Genomic DNA, 22,236 nt, shown 5'->3' on the forward strand with positions numbered 1-22,236 from the left:
AGTTGATGTCTTCTAGACATTTGTATTGCTCATCAAAACACACATTTATCTTCCAAGAAAACAAAAATCAGAAACAAATTTTAGCTGAAATATTTTAGGAATGCATTTTACTAATTTGGTTGATTCCGGAAATATTTCAACTAAAACTTGTTTCTTCTTTTACAACCACTAAATCATTTTATATATTTTTGGGCCCTTCTAGACAGTTGACGAGCTTGTCAAAATGAACATTTTTGTTTAAAAAAACGAATTTTGGTCTATTATATCAAAAGTTATGGGCAAAAAACGATTAAAAATGCTCATTTTCAAATTGAGATCAATCCGAGATATTTTCTGTACTCTAGAATTTTCGTCGTATAGCTTTTGTTTAAAATGTCTGATTTTTGTTCTCTTGAAAGATAAATATGCGTTTTTATAAGCTCTACAAATGTCTCGTTGATGTCTTATCAACTAGCTACGAGATAAGCCTGGGGTAATAAATTCAAAAAACTAGAAAATACTTTTTCAAAAACACTTCAACATAACATTCAACATAAATCACAGAAATGGCTCAAAAACTTCCCGTTTGAAGATAGACCTTTGTGATCATCAGCAAAGTTGGCTCAGAATGGTGTTCCTTACAACCTTTCTCAAGTCACCGTAGCGTTTTCTCGTCTTGGACCACCCTCATGTCCACCATACCAAAAGATGCCCCTATTGACCCCGGTCATTTGTCCTCGCTAGATTTCGGTTTCGGACCACTGTGCATTGATTTTGAACTTTGTACCGAAATTACCCCTTAGAACTTTATTTCACGCAAATCAAAGACTGGTTTGGACAAATTCTGTGTGATTTCGCGAAAAATAACCTATGCAAATTCAAAAATAAATAAATATTCAAATTACATTTTTGATTGATCAAGGTAACTCGTCATAAATAAGAACAAATTCATAAAACCAAAAACTTTTTTGCATTTTATTCATGAAAACATGAAAAATTAACATGCAGTTGTGAACAAAATAATTCTCAAATTCATTAATAAAATAATTAAACGTAAAGTTTTTTCATGCATAAAATATCTTAAAATCTGAATCATTTTCATTCATGAACGGTCGTAAAAAATGGATTCATAAATACAGTCATGCCTCGGTTTAGCACCGCATATGGGAGATGCAAAACCGAGGCGTGCATAACCGAGGCACAGAGCTTATGGGATTTTGGCTATATGGGAGACATTGGCTTTAATCGTACGAAAAATCATGCAAACATCAAAAAATTATAGTGTTTTGAAATCGGGATGGTGTCAGCTGTCCATTAAAATTATTATTTCATGAAAATTTTCACAAAAATACCTATGTTTCCTGTATTTCGAAAAAGCATTTTTTCTCTCTAAAGAAACCAAAATATATTGTTATTGCAATATGGGTATCAAATGATCAGGTTTTGCCTTCCTCACTGAGGTAAGGCTAAGGCTACCAACTCTTGCTGAGCAAAATTCCGTACACTTTACCGATATGACACCATGGTATCACAAAAACTGTCAAGGAATAATTTTTATAAATTTGAAATTGGGTACTAAAGCTGTATGTAAATTTTTATGTACAACAAAAAAAAAAACACAATTAAAAACCATTTCTGATCACTTTTTTTCATTTTAATGCAAAAAATTTTTTTTGCAAGACAACATTTTTTCGATGGATCAACTATGGTTCCCTTGGAGCGAGCTGTCAAGTAGAACCTTTTCTGTCAAGAAGGGCCGCGAAGTTAATTTTTAAAAATTGAACTAAAAAACCATTTTAAATCCTTTGAGGTCGTTAAAAGGGTCGTTGTACTCAGAAAAATAAGCATTGTGAACAATAATATCACATATTGAGGCTTAATTTTAGGACCCAATTAAAAATATAAAACTGTCTCCTTTTTACATTTTACAAATTTCACTTTGCTTATGACTTGCACTTTTAAAAATATTCACAAAATAAACCGCGACTTGCTGAACCAAATCTTCATGTTCTCCCATTTTTTTGTCAAACGTTTAAAAGTTTTCGAAATGTCATGTTTTCATATAAAAATAATAAATATCGTTCTCATGAAAACATTTCGACAATTTTTTTTTAAACGGTCCTATAAACATGTAAAACACAAAAGCTTATAGGACCTTTAAAAAAAACTCTAGATTTGTAATTAAAATGTGGCTATAGAAAACCTTTGGATCTTTTATCGGATAAATATGTTTTGTAAGGAATTTAAAAAGAACAATAATTGATAATCAACTGTGAACCGAGGAAAACCCGGAAAACAATCCAAATTATCCCTTTAAAACAAATTGACAGATAAATAAAATTAAAAAAAGCTTCGACCAGATCAGAAAAGCAAATCAATTTTAAAAAATTGTCAAAATTCCGTACAAATCCGTATTATGCGAAAAATTCCGTACACAAATTCCGGCCTGTTAAAAATCCGCGGAGAGAGTCGAAAATCCGTACGGTAAGGAAAAAATCCGTACAGTTGGTAGCCTTAGGTAAGGCTATAATTATGCTCTAAAAATGAACTTTTTATTAAAAGCTCGAAGACCCACCTTCATGTATACATATCGACTCAGAATCGAAAACTGAACAAATGTCTGTGTGTGTGTATGTGTGTGTGTGTGTGTGTGTGTATGTATGTATGTGTTCAAAAATCTTGCCAAGTTTTTTCAGCACTCGCTGAACCGATTTTGATCGAACCAGTTTCATTCGACTTGGTTTAGGGTCCCATACATCGCTATTGAATTGTTTGAAGTTTCAATAAGTAGTTCAAAAGTTATCTAATCTAATCTAATCAGACCCTAGCGCAGCCAATCTTTCGAAGGGATCCTGGAGAGTGCCTTAGGTTAGATGACGCCTAGCACCCTTCTTGTCATTTATTAACGTTTGTAGTGCGCCATTGCATTAGAATGCATTGAAACATCACAAGCGTTAAAGCGGCCAGGCCTACTGCGTAAAGCCGTATCGCAGAGATGACTCGTAATTGGGTTGAGTTTGAGCACTGAGTGTTCGAACAACAACACAATTCTGAATCGACAGGGGAGGAAGAAGCGTGGGGACACACCACCATACGCTCCGATATTTGGTTGTATTCGTTGGGAGCACCATGCTAAGAAGGTTTGGTACTTCGGGACCCTCTGGGATGGAACATTGTATTTTCACGAATGCCCTGGACACTATTTGCCGTGGTTATAGCGCCACAACTCGCTCTAAATAAGTAGTTCAAAAGTTATGTATAAAAATGTGTTTTCAAATATATCCGGATCTCAATTATATGCAAGTAAAAGATGTCCGGATTCATCATCCAACCCATCGTTGGTTAGGTAATCAAAAGACCTTTCCAACAAGTCTACAACATCGAAGATCTGGTAACCCTGTCTCGAGTTATGACCACTTAAGTGATATTTATGTACTTTTCTGAAGCCGGATCTCACTTAAATGCATGTAAACGATGTCCGGATCCATCATCCGACCCATCGTTGGTTAGGTAATCGAGAAACCTTTCCAACGAGTCCATATAATTGAAGATCTGGCAACCCTGTCTCGAGTTATGACCACTTAAGTGATATTTATGTACTTTTCTGAAGCCGGATCTCACTTAAATGCATGTAAACGATGTCCGGATCCATCATCCAACCCATCGTTGGTTAGGTAATCAAGAGACCTTTCCAACGAGTCCGCAACATCGAAAATCTGGCAACCCTGTCTTGAGTTATGACCACTTAAGTGATATTTATGTACTTTTCTGAAGCCGGATCTCACTTAAATGCATGTAAACGATGTCCGGATCCATCATCCAACCCATTGTTGGTTAGGTAATCAAGAGACCTTTCCAATGAGTCCACAACATCGAAGATCTGGCAACCCTGTCTCGAGTTATGACCACTTAAGTGATATTTATGTACTTTTCTGAAGCCGGATCTCACATAAATGCATGTAAACGATGTCCGGATCCATCATCCAACCCATCGTTGGTTAGGTAATCAAGAGACCTTTCCAACGAGTCCGCAACATCGAAAATCTGGCAACCCTGTCTTGAGTTATGACCACTTAAGTGATATTTATGTACTTTTCTGAAGCCGGATCTCACATAAATGCATGTAAACGATGTCCGGATCCATCATCCAACCCATCGTTGGTTAGGTAATCAAGAGTTCTTTCCAACGAGTCCGCAACATCGAAAATCTTGCAACCCTGTCTCGAGTTATGACCACTTAAGTGATATTTATGTACTTTTCTGAAGCCGGATTTCACTTAAATGCATGTAAACGATGTCCGGATCCATCATCAGATCCATCGTTGGTTAGATAATCAAGAGACCTTTCCAACGAGTCCACAACATCGAAGATCTGGCAACCCTGTCTCGAGTTATGACCACTTAAGTGATAATTATGTACCTTTTTGAAGCCGGATCTCCCTTAAATGTATGTAAACGATGTCCGGAACCATCATCCGACCCATGGTTGGTTAGGTAATCAAGAGGTCTTTCCAACGAGTCCACATAATTGAAAATCTGTGCAACCCTGTCTCGAGTTATGACAACTTAAGTTATATCTGTGTACTTATTTTTCTGGACCTAAAAAAATAGCTGAAATATGTGTCCAAACCACTCATATTACCCATTGTTGGTAAAAAGTGAGGAAGGCATCAACCACATAGGTGGATTAAGTTAGTTTTTTTCATACATTTTGGATGTAATAACAACAATTTTAGATAAAACTCAAAATTTTCACAAAACTACGTTTTTTTGAAAAAAAAAAAACACCAAATTTAAATTTTTACAATATGGGTTTACAACGATCCGGATTTTTTCATACATTTCGAATGTAATAACAACATTTTTAGAAAATACTGAAAAATTTAACAAAACTACGTATTTTCGAATAAAATAATCAAAATTTCTGTTTTTACAATGTGGATATCGAACGATCAGAATTTTTTCATACATTTCGAATGTAATAACAAAATTTTTGAAAATACTGCAATTTTTCACAAAACTACGTATTTAAAAAAAAATACTCAAAATTTCCGTTTTTACAATGTTGGTATCAAACGATCGGGATTTTTTCAAACATTTCGAAAGTTATTAGAAAAAAATGAAATTCTCAAAGTTTTCACAAAACTACGTATTTTTGAAAAAAAAATGATTTGATTATTTGATACCCGTATTGCAAAAACTGAAATTTTGAAAAGTTTTACTTTTGTAATAATAATAATACGTAGTTTTGTGAAAATTTTGAGTTTTTTTTTTAAATATTGTTATTACATTCGAAATGTATGAAAAATCCCGATCGTTTGATACCCACATCGTAAAAACGGAAATTTTGAGTATTTTATTCGAAAATACGTAAATTTGTAAAAAATTAGAGTATTTTCTAAAAATGTTGTTATTACATTCGAAATGTATGAAAAAATCCCGATCGTTTGATACCCATATTGTAAAAATTTAAATTTTGAGTATTTTTTTCGAAAAAACGTAGTTTTGTGAAAATATGGAGTATTTTCTACAAATTTTGTTACTTTATCAGAAATGTATGGAAAAAACCTGATCATTTGATACCCATATTCCAATAAAAATATATTTTTGGATTCTTTAGAAAAAAAAAATGCATTTTTAAAATACAGGAAAAATACGTAGTTTTGTGAAAATTTTCATGAAATAATAATGTTAATGGATGTCTGACATCATCCCGATAAATAATAAACACACTATTTCGGAATTAAATTTAGTAGTATCACAAAATCCAGTCCAAATTCATGCTTTCTGGAACACATTTTTCTTGCTGTTCGAGTTTTTATACATTTGATTTTTTTTCTTCATAAAAATCTAATTTCCCAAGATGTTTGAATATGTCTAATTGTTGTTTGCATTTGAAAGTTTAAAAGCTGAAAAAATATAAATTGATCAATTGAAAGATTGATGATGATTATGATTCACGCAATTTTTCGTCACTCAAACTGGAATCCCTAAGCTAGAATCAAAGTATTCGTTAGAAGACAGTGCCTGTGTGCCATCGGATTATTTATAGCTTTCCTCCCTCCGATGGAATTCCACCTGCCATGTATATCCTGTGGCTTAGTAAAAGCTCGCTCCCTTACACCGTTCCAGAATTAAGGGTGAAATCCGAAATGCGCCACTTCCACCACAATCCTCCCCACCATGATGAAAAACCTCGAGGGGAGACATGAAATAGTTGCTCCGTTTGCTCCCTTTTCTCCGACGGCGGCGGTCTCGTGTTTACGTGTTATACCTGTGTGTAATAATCATATTCATAAACTGTTTTACACTCTCTGGAAAATTAAATTAAATGGATGCAGGAGGGTGAGCATTTCCCCCGTCCAGGTGTAAATGTCCTGCAGCACTGTAAGATGCAGTAAAAGTTCCAAGTGCTTTTGGAGTGTGGGGGGTGGGAAAAAATACTCCCTAGAATTGGTAATGCTAAAGCACTAATGAGTTTGACTATTTTTGGAGCGGTTGCAGCAAGCGGCAAAAGCTTAAGTGGGTTTAGACTGCTGTACAATGTTTCAACACTAATGACGAATACCGACGAGCGACGGGGGTTGTGTCATGTCCCAGCTTGATAGCCGCTGCGGTGGGGTGAAAATCCGAGCTGGTCCAATTAAGACCCGAGGTGTTATTTGTTGCCATAAACGGTGCTTGAGGGGAGGCCGGGGAGGGTTTGAAACTGTGCACCAAAGTTGGATTAACTGCTGTAGGGTGCTGGTTTTGTGCACTTAATTAACACACTGCACCTTGTTTTAAGCTGGGTGTGTTTAGCGGAGGTACTTGTGCAGTTTAGTTTTAATGGCTCGCTAAATTTTCCCTCATGAACAAGGGAAAAGTGCAATTAGATCAGTAGAGCGGTGTCTGTGTGGACGCTCAGTCCTGTTTTTTTTTCGTGTTATTTTCCGTCTCTTTTATGTCGCTGTTCGAGTGCATGGGGTGATTGGTCATTATAAATAAATAATGGCATCAGTAGTGCGGTGCCTGTGTGGACGCGCAGTCCTGTTTTTTCGTGTTATTTTCCATCTCTTTTGTGTCGCTATCTGTGTACATGGGGTGATTGGATTTCTTCTGATTCGTGTTGTTATCATCTCTTTTGTGTCGTTGTTTGTGTGCATGGGGTGATTGGTCTTCTTCTTCTTCTTTTTTCTTTATTTTTAGTTCGCGCGTTCGTTGGCCAATGAGTTTATTTTTGTTCTCTTTACATAGTTTTCGATAGAAACGATCCGAATTCTTTTTTTTTCGAGACAAGCAAGTCGTATTGCTGGATCAAGTCCTTTCTATATCATCGATGATCGGAAGGCACGCCGACGAATATGTTTTAAGGCTTATGATATAAAATCATTTTATTGAATATAGCCCTTCTTACATCACCGTTGATCGGAAGGCACGCCGACGAAGAATTGCTGGAGGATCGCGGTCGAATTAATACTATATTTAAAATTCTAGATAGCTATCTTTCGGATTCGATTGTGAGTAGCGGGACTTCGCGGTTACTATGCAACGTATTTTTTGGAGTCTTTTTATATTTTAAATTTATAAGTCCTTCTTTTATCATCGTTGATAGGAAGGCACGCCGCCGGTTAAGTTCGTTTAAGTTATTGTTTTAATTTCATTACAATCGGTTACGTGGTGTCCTGTTTTCTTTTCGTTTATATTCGTTGATCGTAATAATTTATTCCAACAGCTTTAGTATTAACTCATCTACTATTTTTGACATTTGCCCGCGTTATCTTAATTGTACCAACAGTAAAAATATACTGATAAGTCCAGCCCATAGCACTACCGCTCGGTTGGCACGCGTTCGATTAAAACAAACTTTTTAAATAATCAATTATTTATCTTTCCGCAGCCGGCTGCCTAAGATTTAAAATTTCAACCGATAAACAAAATGCTCATGGTCACATCACTGCCACTCGTGAATCCTGACCTCATACCCATCTACTAACCCCCTCAAAACTCATGTGATACTTTGTCGGAGAAGCAGTCGATTGGGCGGTCTCTATCACTCAAGTATCGGACTAACATTCCCATCCACTTCCCCGTGACCCTACCACTGGTCGTGGCCGGCGCCGGTATTGATCAGCATGATAAGGGCCTTTGAGAAGTTGCGAAGCGAGGAAAGATAACACCCACTTATCTTCCACGGCTCGTGGATGTAACTTCTGGAGGTCCTGGTCAATAACGGAGTAGCAACTGCGGGTGGGCACCTATGCTTATGCTTATGCTTATGAACAAGGGAAAAGTGCAATTAGTCATATGATTTTGCAATTAGTGACAATTTGTATGGTTAGCTGGAGAGAACGGTCTGAAAAATTTAGAAAGCTGAATTTAATTATGCTCAAAATATTTTCTTACAACCACCAAACTGTTTGTGATGCAATTAATGGCATTGCCCCTTAATTTGACAACAATAGCTGTCCAACCACGTAACGCATTGTCACGAAAATTTGCATAAATTACGCAATTCCCAGCGAATGTCCAAAACTGGGACGTTATCACCGGTTAAACCAGCAACCCGGGCCCGTCGACCAAACTTGTCTAATGACCGTTAATTTGTGGTCAAATGAACGGCTCCCGAGTGCAATATAAATCCATTCCCTTCGCCGAAATTTGCACACACAAATCGTGGTTTAAGGCCTGAAAATGCGTTTTCTGGGGAAGATTTCGTGGGTTAGGGTAAATTTGGTAAATTGTGGTGGGAGTTCCCAAATTTCACGCTGCAGGACAGTTGACACCGTTTATTTAGGCTGGTGATGGTCTATTTGCCTTCATCGTACGTTACCGAGTAAAGGATGGTGTGATCAATAGTGAATCGTTTGTAATTTTTAAGTAACTAAGTAAGTAAGAGATCAATAGTGTAACCATATAAATCAAATATGATGTTCTACGTAGATTTCATAAAGATCATATTCTTAAGTCTTCGATATTAAAAATTTAATTTATTTTTTGCAGATTTGTTGAAAGTGCAATATTCAATGTTTTATTACTAATGTAATTTCCACTAGCTAAAAGTAAACTTGATTTCCCACCCTCACACTTTAAACAAGTTGTTTTGTATCGCTTACTTAGCCAACAACCCAGGAAAAGTCACTTTCCTCACTCGCGCTCCCTTTCCCCAAGATTGGGTACATTAGCGACAAAAACAGACGAGGTCAAGTGCACTGCTCGAGCTTTCGCGCGTCCTTGTCAACGTTGAAAGCTCTCGGTAATTAACGCTACTGTTCCACGGGTTGGTTGAAGCTCCCTTCCCTGCAGCCCGTGACATGATGGCTGTGCAACTACTATTCACTTTTGCATAGCTAAATAAGCCGAGGCCGGTGTGTCGTTTGCTTCAAACACAGAACCATCACCGTCATTACGACAACCGTGTAGCTAGAAGGGGAGGTAAAATTAAGAACCGTCTCTAGTAGTGCCCTTTGCCCTGTTTAATTAGCGAAAATAAATAGGAACGTTTGTACAACAACTAAACCTTGAAGTAGCTCTACCGGTTTTTTTTCTCTCACAAAAAGTTAAAACAAGTCACATTTTCCAACATTTCTACCATTCCACAAGCTTTCGTCCCGAGTAGATAACCCATAAATAATTCAACTGGAAACAATTTACTTTGAGATTGTCAAACAACGGAGGGAGAGAAAGAGAGCTAAAATGTTCGTTTTACACTGATTGCCTGCGGCGTATTCTTTGTTGTACTCCCAATCCTTGAGCTAGACACAGGTCTCGCAGACCTCCGCAGGTATGCTGGGCGCAGACTGCTGCACCCCGAGGAGGTACACGTTACACACGGTGAGTGCACTTCTCTGTTTGCTGTACCCAGAGCCCGGAGCCCTCAGGAATTGTTTCGTAACTCAGAAAAAGCTGAGAGCGCTTGCAATGCCATGCAGAAATTGGTGGAGAAAGTGGCAAGGAATTGTGTTTCTTTGAAAACCAAGGGACGATTTAGTAATTCCTACTTATAATATGATTGGAAATTGACTAAATATCAATCATTATTTTATCATTATAATTGTAATATAAATCAATAATTCAAAATATGCTCGGTTATCAAAAAATAGCATTCACTGAATTTAATACCCCAGAATTCCATTACTCAGAATGCCATTCCCCACAACAAAATTTGATGATAATAATTAAAAATGGAACTCAAAGGGATTATTTTTCATTTTGGTAGATTCTTCTAATCTTCTAATCCTCTAATCTTCCAATCTTCTAATCTTCTAACCTTCTAGTTTTCTTATCATATTTTTTCGTGGTAGCGAAAAAGAGGTAAGCAGTTGCTACGATATTAACGGATGCTTACAAAAGTTCGAAAGAAATGAGTAGAGCGTCCGATTTCCCGTCCCAGGAATTCCCAGGATTTCCCGGGAATTATATTTCCCCTTTTCCCGGAAAATTTGTACTAATATGCTTACATGTAATTTTTTTTGTCAGGGTTTAATTAACCCTTCAAGCCTGAATTTTCAAAAAAAACAAAATAGTAGATGATAGGAAAATGATCCGGAGGACCATACAAAAATTATAGGCTACTTTAGAAAATGTTTATTTTTGGGTCATATATGACCCATCAGACCCGAAAGGGTTAAGATAATATTTATTTTTGAAATATATCTAGAAATTTTGTTTGATAGTATGTTGGGCAACAAATATTACGCTATTATGGATTGAATATCTATCTTTTATTTTCGACAACCTATTTTAAAGATTTTTTTTGTTATGTCATTTGAAAATAAGATATTCACCTCTTCTTGCCAAAATCAAAATTGAAATTTGTTTAACATTGTTTGTTTATTTGTTGAAAATTGAATTGAATTGCTTTATTTATTTTTTTCAAAAAGGGTTGTTCGATAAAAATTTGTTTAAAAGTATTCGAGAAATTACAGTTTGTTATAAGTTTATGAAGCTCCTGAGTTACCATGGGCGTAACAGGGTTAAGCATGAATAAAATATCGTTTAATGTCAACCACTTTTACACTACGGACAATATTTTAATCTAATTAATTAATAAGGCCATAAAACCATACAACTATAATCATACTATAATTCAAACCATGAAATATAATTTAGAAACAAATTCGTATCATACGAAATTTACCCAAAGAATGCAACCATATTTTAAAAACTTGCTTCAAATGTTTTAAAACTTTGATTTGTGATTTCATGACATAGTGTTTAAGTTGAAAAGCGCTGGAAACATTACAACATTTTAAAGGCAAATTCAATGATTATCTATTTATTCAAAAGTTGAAAATACTTGTTTCTGGAATAAGTTATTTGTCATGAAAATTTTTTTTTTTTTGCATGATTTTCTTCACATTCAACTCTTTGATCACTGAGGCAAATTTTAAAGCATTTTTATTGTTGTGTAGCATAGATTTTCACTGTCCAAACACAACAAAAAATTCTATTTTTTTAGATGTGGTACAATTTAAGAGACATCATAAAAAAATAGATAATTTTTATATTTCTCAAAATTGCATGATTTTTAACAAACAGTCAAGCCATTAATTGATCATCACACTCATTTTGACCATTGAAGCTGCTGTTCTATACAATTCTGTTGCAAAATATTATTTAGAAACAGGAACAGAATAATTTTCGTTACATTTCAAATTTCCCGGGATTTTCCGGTAATTTCGTTGAAAAATGTCCGTTTTCTGGGAATTTTGTATCCTCGGGAAATTGGACGCTCTACAGATAAGGTCGAATACACAAAAGGTCGAAAGTGGTCAAAATGTCAAATGGACCAAACGTCGAATGGACAACAGGTCGAATGTCAAAGGATTGATAGACATAAGGTCGAATGGACAGAAGGTCGAAAGTGGTCAAAATTTCAAATGGACAAAACGTCGAAAGGACAAAAGGTCGAATGTTAAAAGTTATTATAATTATAATCTTCTAAAAACTCTTAAAAAAAAATCTCACAAACAAATCTGATTTTTTTCAATGAGTTTGTTCTTGGTTTATCCATTCTTTTAGAAATGATCTTTTTTAGATGAACAGAATAACTTCCAAACCTTTCAAACATGATCAGCTCTTCAAAAAAAAGTTCGACTTCTACAATATTTTTTACGTTTCTGATTTATTTTAGAATTAAATTTTTTGTTTGTTAAAATATTTTTGTGAGTTTTCTATTTTTTCAAACATGAGCAGTTCCTTAAAAAAAGTGTGACTTCTAAAATATTTTGGAAGTTTAGTTTATTTAAAAAAAACACAACCTATTCTTGATTATAAAAATATTTTTTTGAGTTTTTGTGTTCTTTCAAACATGACTAGCTCTTCCAAAAAATGTTTGACTTCTAAAATATTTTCGAAGTTTTTATTTTATTTTTAAAAACAACCTTTTCTTGATTATTACAATATTTTTATGAGTTTTTCCATTCTTCCAGACATGACCAGTTCTTTTTTAAACAGCAAAGCAAAGCAATCCACTTTAACGACCCCCGGGTCTCGAGTGGTCTCTGTTGCAAGTTTCTGCTCATTTCTTACCATGTGTGGTGAGTCATCCAAAACTTCTTTTACGCAAATCAACCGACGTTTTACTTCACCATCCGATAGAAGACCAGGAGGAGATCGGCAGCCGAAGCCGCTAACCACCGCACCACGAGGCCTTCCCACAGGTCGACTTCTAAAATATTTTTACTTTACGTTTAAAAAACCTATTCTTGACTGTTGTAATGATTTTGTGGTTTTTTCCATTCTTTCAAATAATAGCGGTTCTTTAAAAAAAAACTACTTTTAATAGATTTTGTATGGTATTTATAATGTATTTGTAATGTATTTATAAAAATCATTGAAATATTTTAGAGACTTTTACATTCTTTCAAATTTAAATAATTTCGAAAAATAAAAAAAAAAACCTTGCTTCTTAAATATGTTTTCTATTCTTTTTCAACCTATCTTTCATGACCACAATAGATCCTAAGAAAAATCTGACTTCAAAAACATAGCTGTATATATATATATATATATACATAAAAAACCCTCCTTCTCTAATTCCCCTACCCCGCCCCCTTCAAAAAGTCTCCAACAATCTGGTGTAAAATTTTATTCAGAAGACCTCTATTTTTTTAAGAATTTAAGAGTGAAATTTAAGACAAAAACATTCAAATCACCTTTCCATACCTTATTTTCTATATTCGTGCATTTGGCTCGCTCCAAAAGTTTTGATTTGTAAAAGTTTTATTTTTTATAAATTCGACCTTTTGCCCTTTCGACGTTTTATCAATTCGACCTTTTGTCCACTTTCAACCCTTTGTCCTTTCGACCATTTGTCCATTCGACTTTTTGGCATTCGACCTTTTGTCAATTCGACCTTATGTATTTCGACCTTTTGTCATACATTCCTGCGGGAGCGACGGTCAATGATTGATCAAGCCACTCGGAGAATCCACCAAAAGACACACGCCGAGATAATTATGCTCAATCATCGCAATCATCGAACTTTTTCCGGAAATCATGGACGAGGGTGGCGAAGGGAGGGGAGGGTTCTCCCGTCCCAGCAAGCAACAAAATAACATTCGGACAGATTAGCTCTGCCACCCACACCCATCCTGGGGAGGGGAAAACAATTCCCCCGGACGGCGAAAGACTTAATTAATCAGAGAAGGATGGAATGCCAACGACGACGACGACGGTTTCTCGGGACGGATCCTGACCGGTTTCAGGGTGGGTTATAAATACTTATCAGTTTGTGCTCTCCGTTTGGTTGGGATGGTTCCAGCTGGTTGTGTGGTTGATTAAATCAAGAGCAGTCAAAACTTGTTTTAAGGAGTTGAAACATTAGGAATTAGTACTGAAACGGCTTAAAGTACAACTTTTTGGTCAGCGTTGAGTAGAAATTTGCGATCTGCTTCCTGTTGTCGGGTCTGCCGTCAACGTTGCGAGTTCGTTTCGAGACGGCACAGTTGGTTGTTGTTAGGATATCTAAAATGGAATCGTAGTGCGGATTGAAGGTCTCAAAAGCGTTGCATAGTTCCTGGATGAACCAGCTTCCTTGCTCATTCCGGAACGATAAATGACCTAAAAGCAGAAGGTTGGTTCTAGGTTCTCTCTCAAAAGGTTTCTCTCTAAAATTACCATGTTGTGCACTCATTGCGATGAGAAAATCCGAAAATTCTGGAAAACTATCAGGCGGGGACTCTTCCTCATCGAAAGACTCGGCAGCGTAGACGGCAGCAGCATAAGGCGCGGACAGAAATACCGACGCGACACCATCCGCCACGTACGAAGCAGTTTCCGATACACTTAAACCCCGATTTACGCTCAGGCGTTACGCTTTGTATTTCGTCGATTTCTCTGGAACGACGCAATATTTTTGCAATCTTTTTAAAAAGATTTAAACGTCTTATGTAGATCTACAAATTGCTTTCAAAGGAATGTAGAAACATTACACTGTTTTCGAGAAATCAACCAAACAAAAAGCGTAACGCCTGAGCGTAAACGGGGGTTTTAGTGTACCCAGTTTTGAAGCTGTTTTCCTCGTTTCAGCTTATGTCCCCGACAGGCTTGCACGAAAAACAGCTTCGGCTTGCCGGCCATTGCCGGCATCACTGCCGGCTTGAACTTCTCCATGAACTCGTACAGGTGAAAGGTTTCGTCTTTGGCCACCAATTTATCGTTTTTTTCTCCATGAGTAAGGAAAAACACCACCAAACTGTCACACAGATGCAGTTGGGCATCCTGTTGCACTGAAAAAATCGAGATTTTGACCTTTTTCCTTGGGTTTGTTAAAAATAAGCTCACATTTCAAAGCAACCTTCTCAATTCCCGATGCTTTCAAATTTTCGAATACTTCAATGTGTTCCCGGGCGTACCCCAGCCGCGGCAATACCTTCAATAGCCGCTCAACGTCCCTGTCCGTTCCGATTCGGGTGCTGTAGCCGTTGGAAAATTCACGTTGATTAAATATGAGCACTTTCCCCCGTAAGCGGGATTCCATCGAGTAGCTGCCGGAGGACTGCGGTTCCACCGGAGTATAAATCGAGGAAAACATCGTCACGGTAGCGGCGCCAATCGGCTTCGACTGAGTTAACGTAACTGAACGCATGTTACAGCGAGGCGCTTGTTTGATACGTAGCTTATCGCCAAAAAAGTACCGTGTGAACTAGTGAGTTGATATACAACTGATAGCGCGGCGTGCATTTTGGGCCAAATTGAGTTAAGAACGCCATTTTGTGCAGCTCACAATGCCTCACCTTTTGACCTTCACAGATCCCCAAAATTCGATTTCAACCCTGTGATATTCAACAAAAACCGAAAAAACTCCGTGCATTTTTGTCACTTTACTTATGAAAGTAGTTTCAATCTTGTCGTGCTATCTTGTCACTCCATGAAAATTGATGTAAGTGCGACAAAAGGCCAAAGGGATTTCAGGCCAGGAAAGTCCGGATGCGTTTGTCGCACGTACAAGCTAGACTACCGTAAACATTTGTAATTATAACTCGGGACTTCAGCAACCAACTTCAACCAAACTTTGGGACAATGCACAGGATGGTGAGCCAAACAAAATGTGATTGTTATTGTTTACATTGCGTGCTCTCGTTTTCGAATATTCAAGGTCAAACATTAAAACGCGTTTTTCTCGGAACGTCAAAATGGCGGGTGCGACAAGATAGCACGACGACGTCGAGTTAACCTTCTGCAAGCCAACCGTGGTTCTATCCACGAACTTGTGATAGCAAAAATAAATCCTACCTTACAACGTGCTCGCATGCAGTTGTCTTTCAAAATAAAATTTAAAAAAAAACTTAGAAATTTCTTCGTTCTTTGTCATGCTGGTTATGCCTTGTACATTAACCTCTTAAACCCAACCCCGCTTCTCGAAGGGCTTACAAAATGTGAAAAACAAGTTAAAAATTTGAAAAGTTTCTATAAGAACAAGAAAAATAAGAAAGGCAAAGTGTAATGACAGATGACGGTAAAATAGGCCAAATACTACCAAAAACAAACATAAACTAAACAAGATAAATGCAAATTGAAATACTGAAAAATAAAACAACGAAAACATAAAACAAGAGAAGTAAAGCTGGGCGGTAGAGGGTTAACACTGCACTCTATTGAACGACAACTTTTTATTCAAAATACAATCAACGATAAAAAAAATTACGCACACAAAGAAGAAAAAATAGCTTACCAGCAGATTTATAGTCTACATCATCATAATTTCCCCCGCGCTATCCGGACAGATTCCAATTCACTAGGCAATGAGCATAAATTTTTCCCATATCAAGTGAGACATTATAAGCCCAGGGAACGAACTAGCAACGAAGACACATGTCCCAGCTCCTCCACGACTCGCTCTCACATTATGCACAGTGCAGAACATTAACTTTGCCTTATTCCACTCGAAAGCCACCATCATCAGCGATTTTTACTTTCAGCCCATTGTGTTCAGCGCTATTGTGTGTGTGTGTGCGCGTTGTATGATGAAGAATGAGGTTTCGCTCTTTTAATTCTTTCGACCTACCCGGAAAACAGTTTTAAAGTTAGATTAATGGCTTTTAAGAGATGCGAAAACCCCTCACACTCTCAACGCCTTCTTGAAAGCTTCCTCTTTTTGTAGGGGAAAGCTTGTTCCTTCACATTTTCACTGTGTCGTCGCTGTCGTGCTAACTTGTCGCACGTGCATTTTGGGCCAAATTTAGTTAGGAACGCCATTTTGTGCAGCTCAGAATGCCTCACTTTTAACCTTCACAGATTCCCAAAATTCGATTTCAATTCTGAGATATTCAATAAAAACCTAAAAAAAAACTCCGTGCATTTTTGTCACTTACCATATAAAAGAAGTTTTAATCTTGTCGTGCTATCTTGACACACCCTGAAAATTGATGTACGTGTGACAACTGGCCGTATGGAATTCAGGTCAGAATGCGTTTGACAAAAGTACGAGCTCGACTTACGTAAACATTTGTAATTATAACTCGGGGCTCCAGCAACCAAATTCAACCAAACTTTGCACAATGCACAGAATGGTTTGCCAATCAAAACATGTTTGTTATTGTTTATATTGCTTGCTCTCAAAATGTTTTGACGTGTTTTTCTCGGAACGTCAAAAAGCAAAGTGCGCAAATTTTGAAAACAGTTGAACATTTGGATGCTTTGAAAAAGTTAAATAACTTTTTTTTGTATTCCAAAATCATAAAAAGCTAAGTGTAATTGTTTTCAAGCGTTGCCTTCGAGTAATTTGCAAGTCCTAAAATTGTTTTCGCTTTAAAAGCTTTATGGACCTTCAAGGGATAGCAATCTTTCCCCTCGATAAGAGTTTGCCCCGCTCGGGCAGGGCTAGACCAGCTTCAAAGGCAGCCGAGCATAATTCGCTGGCGCAAAATTGATGATTTCATCAAATTCGTCCGAAAGTATCTGTTGGTGGCAAACATTGCGAAACTTTCCTTCTCATCCGAAGCAATCAGCTGGGTCAGCAGCAGCAGTGCCGATGACAGCTCGGCATCTTCACACTAGACCCGATTGAAGTCTCGGGCAAAGTTCAATTTTCAATGATCAACATTAATTCAGATAATGTGCGTCTCGCGTCTTCGCAGCGTCCGTCCTTGAGCTTTCACCGGGCGAGCTTTTTACTCCGTCATCCAGATCCTTTGAAAAGCCCGCGTGTACTACGGAGCCATTTATCATCCCCGTCCTTCCCCGCCACGCACTGCCATGGCGAAAGACATCACTTGGATTGATTGAGAAATTAACATTCAAGCGGATTTGCGTTTTAGCCCCGGGCAAAATCCAGTCACGTGATTGGGATTGGAAAGTGGCTACATTTGGGAAGGGTGTGGTGGTGAGCTAAACTGAATGTGGGAAATTTATGGCTCTTCAATCGTTGGACCGTTGCCAGCGCATGACACACCGGTTTCCGGGAATGACTGTCCAGCTGGGTTGTGCAACAGAGTTTTGGCTGGATAGAGTTGCTACCAAATTGATGGGTTGGAATTTTTGATAGTTGGATTTATCTAAGCTTGGAAAAAAATGTTTGTTTTGAACTCAACAATTGAGCTTTGAACATAGGTTTTGGCAATTCAGTTTACATTGGAGGCCTAGGGTGACAAGAAAAAACAAAAACATTCGAAAATCTTAAGAGGTGCCCCTGGTTTGATTCTTTAGGTAAAAATTTGTAACTGTGCAAATTTTGGTTTAGGATTAAGGATCGCTTTTTATCATTGAAGTTTGTATGGAAAAAAAACCGCAAAAATGTATGAGGAAAAGGCGGTGTTAAATGTTTGGGGTCATTGTCAAGTGTGATATTCTTGAGTATTTTATGACAAACAACTTTGTCCAAGACCGCAAAACGATCCGAGCTAACCCTGACGAGTTTCAGTTACTTATGTTTGCCTAAAGAATCTTATCAAGGGGTATCAATGAGGTTGATTTTTAAGTGTCACTTTAAATAATAATGCAAAATGCTAAATTTTTGCACTCGATTTCAAGATTTGAAGAATTAAGAGTGACTCCACGAGCTAAACCCATCTCGGATGGACCTCACCAATCTGCCTGAAATTTAAATTGTCTGTTACTAAGGCAAATTTAAATTAAATCTTAAAATTCAAAAAGCACATTAAAGGAATCAAAAATGCAACAAAATCAAGGGTGAAGAATCCCGATTGACTACCATCTAAGACTGATGACGGATTGACGTATCAAATAGCGGCATGTTCTTTAAGGGGTTACATACATGTAAAGCGGCAAAAATCTCAAGGATTGGTATTGCCAAACATTCAAGCTTTTTTAAATATATTTCAGAGCATTAACATAAACATTTTTAACTACTATCAACATAAATTTGAAAACTTTGGTCGCATCATTGCCGAGATATAGCTATTTGATGTGAGCAGTTTAAAAAAAACGGGTGCCACGATATCTCAACACTGCTTCGACTAAATCGGCTCAAAATTTTGGTGAAGGCTCATTAAACCGGTGCCGTGTACATGACGGAAGCCGTTTTAAAAAAAGTTTATTTTAAAAAAGTTAAATATATTTTGCTTTTTTTCATTTAAAAAATCGTCAGTTTATGTTTTTTTTTTTCAAACAGCGAAGTTTCAAAATCTGGTTTCGTCATGCACATGGGATATATCTTAAGAGAGACCTCAAATTTCAGCCAATTTGGTCTATCCAATCTCGAAATATCGTGGCATCCGTGAATCAACTCGGTGTTCCGAGAAAACGCTCACAAAGTTTGGCAGTCCGCTTTGCTCATGGCAAAACTTTAAATTTAAATCGTCTTTTACTCACTGAAATTACGACTTATCTTCATGAAACATTCAGAAGTGATTGAAATTCATCTTTTTAAAGGATTTAATAAATATTCGGAAATATGAAATATTAAGATTTTCTACCTGTAACCCCTTAAGAGATTTTTTCAAGTAAAATGTTTGCTCGGGTGATCCCGTAGATCCCATTTTAAAAAGATGAGGTTATCAAATCCGAGTTCCTGAGTCAATTTTACAATAGAGCAATTCTCTTCGAATTTCGAATTTCGAAAATTTTAGGATGAGGAATATTCAGAAAAATGGTACACGGATTAAAATATGATTTTTTAATAAATCAATTTGATCACTTAAACTCAATATCCCAAAATCCGATTTTCGAGATTTTTAGATTTTTAATTGACGCAACCGAGTTATAATTTTTTAAAGGAATAGTGATTTTTGAAAAAATGGATGTATCATAATTTTTTTTTTCAATTCATTTTTTATTTTAATTTGAATTTGAATTTGCAATGGGTAATTCTCTACCAACTCACACGAAATCGGGAAAAGTTGCCCCGACCCCTCTTCGATTTGCGTGAAACTTTGTCCTTAGGGGTAACTTTTGTCCCTGATCACGAAACCGAGGTCCGTTTTTTGATATCTCGTGACGGAGGGGCGGTACGACCCCTTCCATTTTTAAACATGCGAAACATGCAGCCTGAAACGGTGATGAGATAGAAATTTGGTGTCAAAGGGACTTTTATGTAAAATTAGACGCCCAATTTGATGGCGTACTCAGAATTCCGAATAAACGTATTTTTCATCGAAAAAAACACTAAAAAAGTTTTAAAAATTCTCCCATTTTCCGTTACTCGACTGTAAAAAATTTTGGAACTTGTCATTTTATGGGAAATTTAATGTACTTTTCGAATCTACATTGTCCCAGAAGAAACCGGGACCGTGGTGTAGAGGTAAGCGTGGTTGCCTCTCACCCAGTCGGCCTGGGTTTGATCCCAGAAGGTCCCGGTGGCATTTTTCGAGACGAGATTTGTCACGCCTTCCGTCGGACGGGAAGTAAATGTTGGCCCCAGACTAACCTAAAAAGGTTAGGTCGTTAGCTCAGTCCAGGTGAAGGAGTCGTCTCCCTGGGCCCTGCCTCGGTGGAGTCGCTGGTAGACAGTTGGACTAACAATCCAAAAGTCGTCAGTTCGAATCCCGGGGTGGATGGAAGCTTAGGTGTAAGAAGAGGTTTGCAATTGCCTCAACAATCAAGCCTTCGGACATCTAGTTTCGAGTAGGAATCTCGTAATCGAAAACGCCAAGGCAATGCTGTAGAGCGAATAATTTGATTTTTTTTTTATTGTCCCAGAAGGGTCATTTTTTCATTTAGAACAAAATTTTTCATTTTAATATATCGTGTTTTTTTAACTTTGCAAGGTTATTTTTTAGAGTGTAACAATGTTGTACAAAGTTGTAGAGCAGACAATTACAAAAATTTTGATTTATAGACATAAGGGGTTTCTAATCTAATCTAATCTAATCAGACCCTAGCGCAGCCAATCTTTCGAAGGGATCCTGGAGAGTGCCTTAGGTTAGATGACACCTAGCACTCTTCTTGTCATTTATTAACATTTGCAGTGCGCCATTGCATTGAAATGCATTGAGACATCACAAGCGTTAAAGCGGCCAGGCCTACTGCGTAAAGCCGTATCGCAGAGATGACTCGTAATTGGGTTGAGTTTGAGCACTGAGTGTTCGAACAACAACACAATTCTGAATCGACAGGGGAGGAAGAAGCGTGGGGACACACCACCATACGCTCCGAGATATGGTTGTATTCGTTGGGAGCACCATGCTAAGAAGGTTTGGTACTCCGGGACCCTCTGGGATGGGACATTGTATTTCCACGAATGTGATTTATAGACATAAGGGGTTTGCTTATAAACATCACGAGTTATCGCGATTTTACAAAAAAAGTTTTGAAAAAGTTACTTTTTGCGTTTTTCTTTGTTTCGTCGTCCGTGTCTGTCGCGGGTGACCATGAATGGCCATGATCGATGACGACCAACTTTTTCAAAACTTTTTTTCGTAAAATCGCGATAACTCGTGATGTTTATAAGCAAACCCCTTATGTCTATATATCAAAAATTTTGTAATTGTCTGCTCTGCAACTTTGTAGAACATTGTCACACTCTAAAAAATAACCCTGCAAAATTAGAAAAAAAACACGAAATTTTAAAATGAAAAATTTTGTTCTGAATGAAAAAATAACCCTTCTGGGACAATGTAGATTCGAAAAGTACATTAAATTTCAGAGTTCGGAAACTCACTCACAAGTTACTCAACCATGAGGAAAAACTAAGTTACCTGCGAGTAAATTACTCAACACTCTCAGTGAGTGTGAGGGCTTTCCTCATTTACTCACAAAGAGGGCTTTGAGCGCTCACGAGGGCTATTTTAGAAAACAAATTTCGAGATGTCAAACTCCACATTGGTGAATTTCATGCTCAATCAACAGTGGAATAGTAGTCCTGATGGTAGAGGCGCAGTGCTATCAAATAGAAGTTTTTTTTTTATCACAGTGGTTCAAATCCTGATTTTTATCTGGTTTTTTCCAGCGAGTTTTGTCCTATCGACGGATAGGTCGGAGGTTGTTTAGACTAGGAATGCATCTGCGGGTGGATTTTAACAGATTTACCAGCAGTAGATGGCCGTGTTGCCGAGGTAAGTGGCCACTCCTGGTCGTCAACAGTTGTATAAATGTGTTTTGCTTCAAAATTGGGACATCCCGAAGAAGTTGCAGTAGCCTTTGGCTTGGAGGTTCACTGAAAATTTGAAAAAAAAGCCGATCCAGTGTTTTGGACATCTTTAGGCTAGGGCCACCGGTAGCCGCTGAGGCTCCACTGGCGATTCCTGGTTCTTAGGCAAGACATGTTGATAGAACTGACAGCGACCGGGAATGGCCACAGTTGCACAGCTGTCTAAGGGAGTGACCAATAGGGTGGTCCAAATCCGGACTTTTTTGGGGCTACCCCCTGAAATC

General features: G+C 37.4%; 2 protein-coding genes across 3 annotated transcripts in view; one reads left to right on the plus strand and one right to left on the minus strand.

Moving 5' to 3' along the window:
* LOC120416057 (potassium voltage-gated channel protein Shal) overlaps positions 1–22,236 on the plus strand; it is a 406,813-nt gene that overhangs the window by 174,904 nt on the left and 209,673 nt on the right. The gene's annotated exons all lie outside the window — the stretch shown is intronic.
* LOC120416058 (caspase-1-like) lies at positions 13,303–15,091 on the minus strand. The gene is made up of 4 exons (XM_039577722.2): positions 14,749–15,091; positions 14,464–14,693; positions 14,083–14,248; positions 13,303–14,025 (listed from the first exon to the last, which is right to left on the minus strand). The coding sequence occupies exons 1-4, from the start codon at positions 15,050–15,052 to the stop codon at positions 13,793–13,795; spliced, it is 933 nt and encodes a 310-aa protein (XP_039433656.1). The 5' UTR covers positions 15,053–15,091; the 3' UTR covers positions 13,303–13,792.

This window comes from Culex pipiens, chromosome 3 (assembly GCF_016801865.2).
Source record: "Culex pipiens pallens isolate TS chromosome 3, TS_CPP_V2, whole genome shotgun sequence".
Lineage (NCBI taxonomy): Eukaryota > Metazoa > Arthropoda > Insecta > Diptera > Culicidae > Culex > Culex pipiens.

Bases quoted from the DNA above. Each gene is read 5' to 3' on its own strand.
- LOC120416058 (XM_039577722.2), bottom strand. From the start codon at position 15,052: ATGCGTTCAGTTACGTTAACTCAGTCGAAGCCGATTGGCGCCGCTACC. The intron at 14,694-14,748 runs GTGAGCTTATTT...CGATTTTTTCAG, and splicing joins TGAGAAGGTTGCTTTGAAAT to TGCAACAGGATGCCCAACTG. The intron at 14,249-14,463 runs GTACACTAAAAC...CGGGGTTTAAGT, and splicing joins GAAAACAGCTTCAAAACTGG to GTATCGGAAACTGCTTCGTA.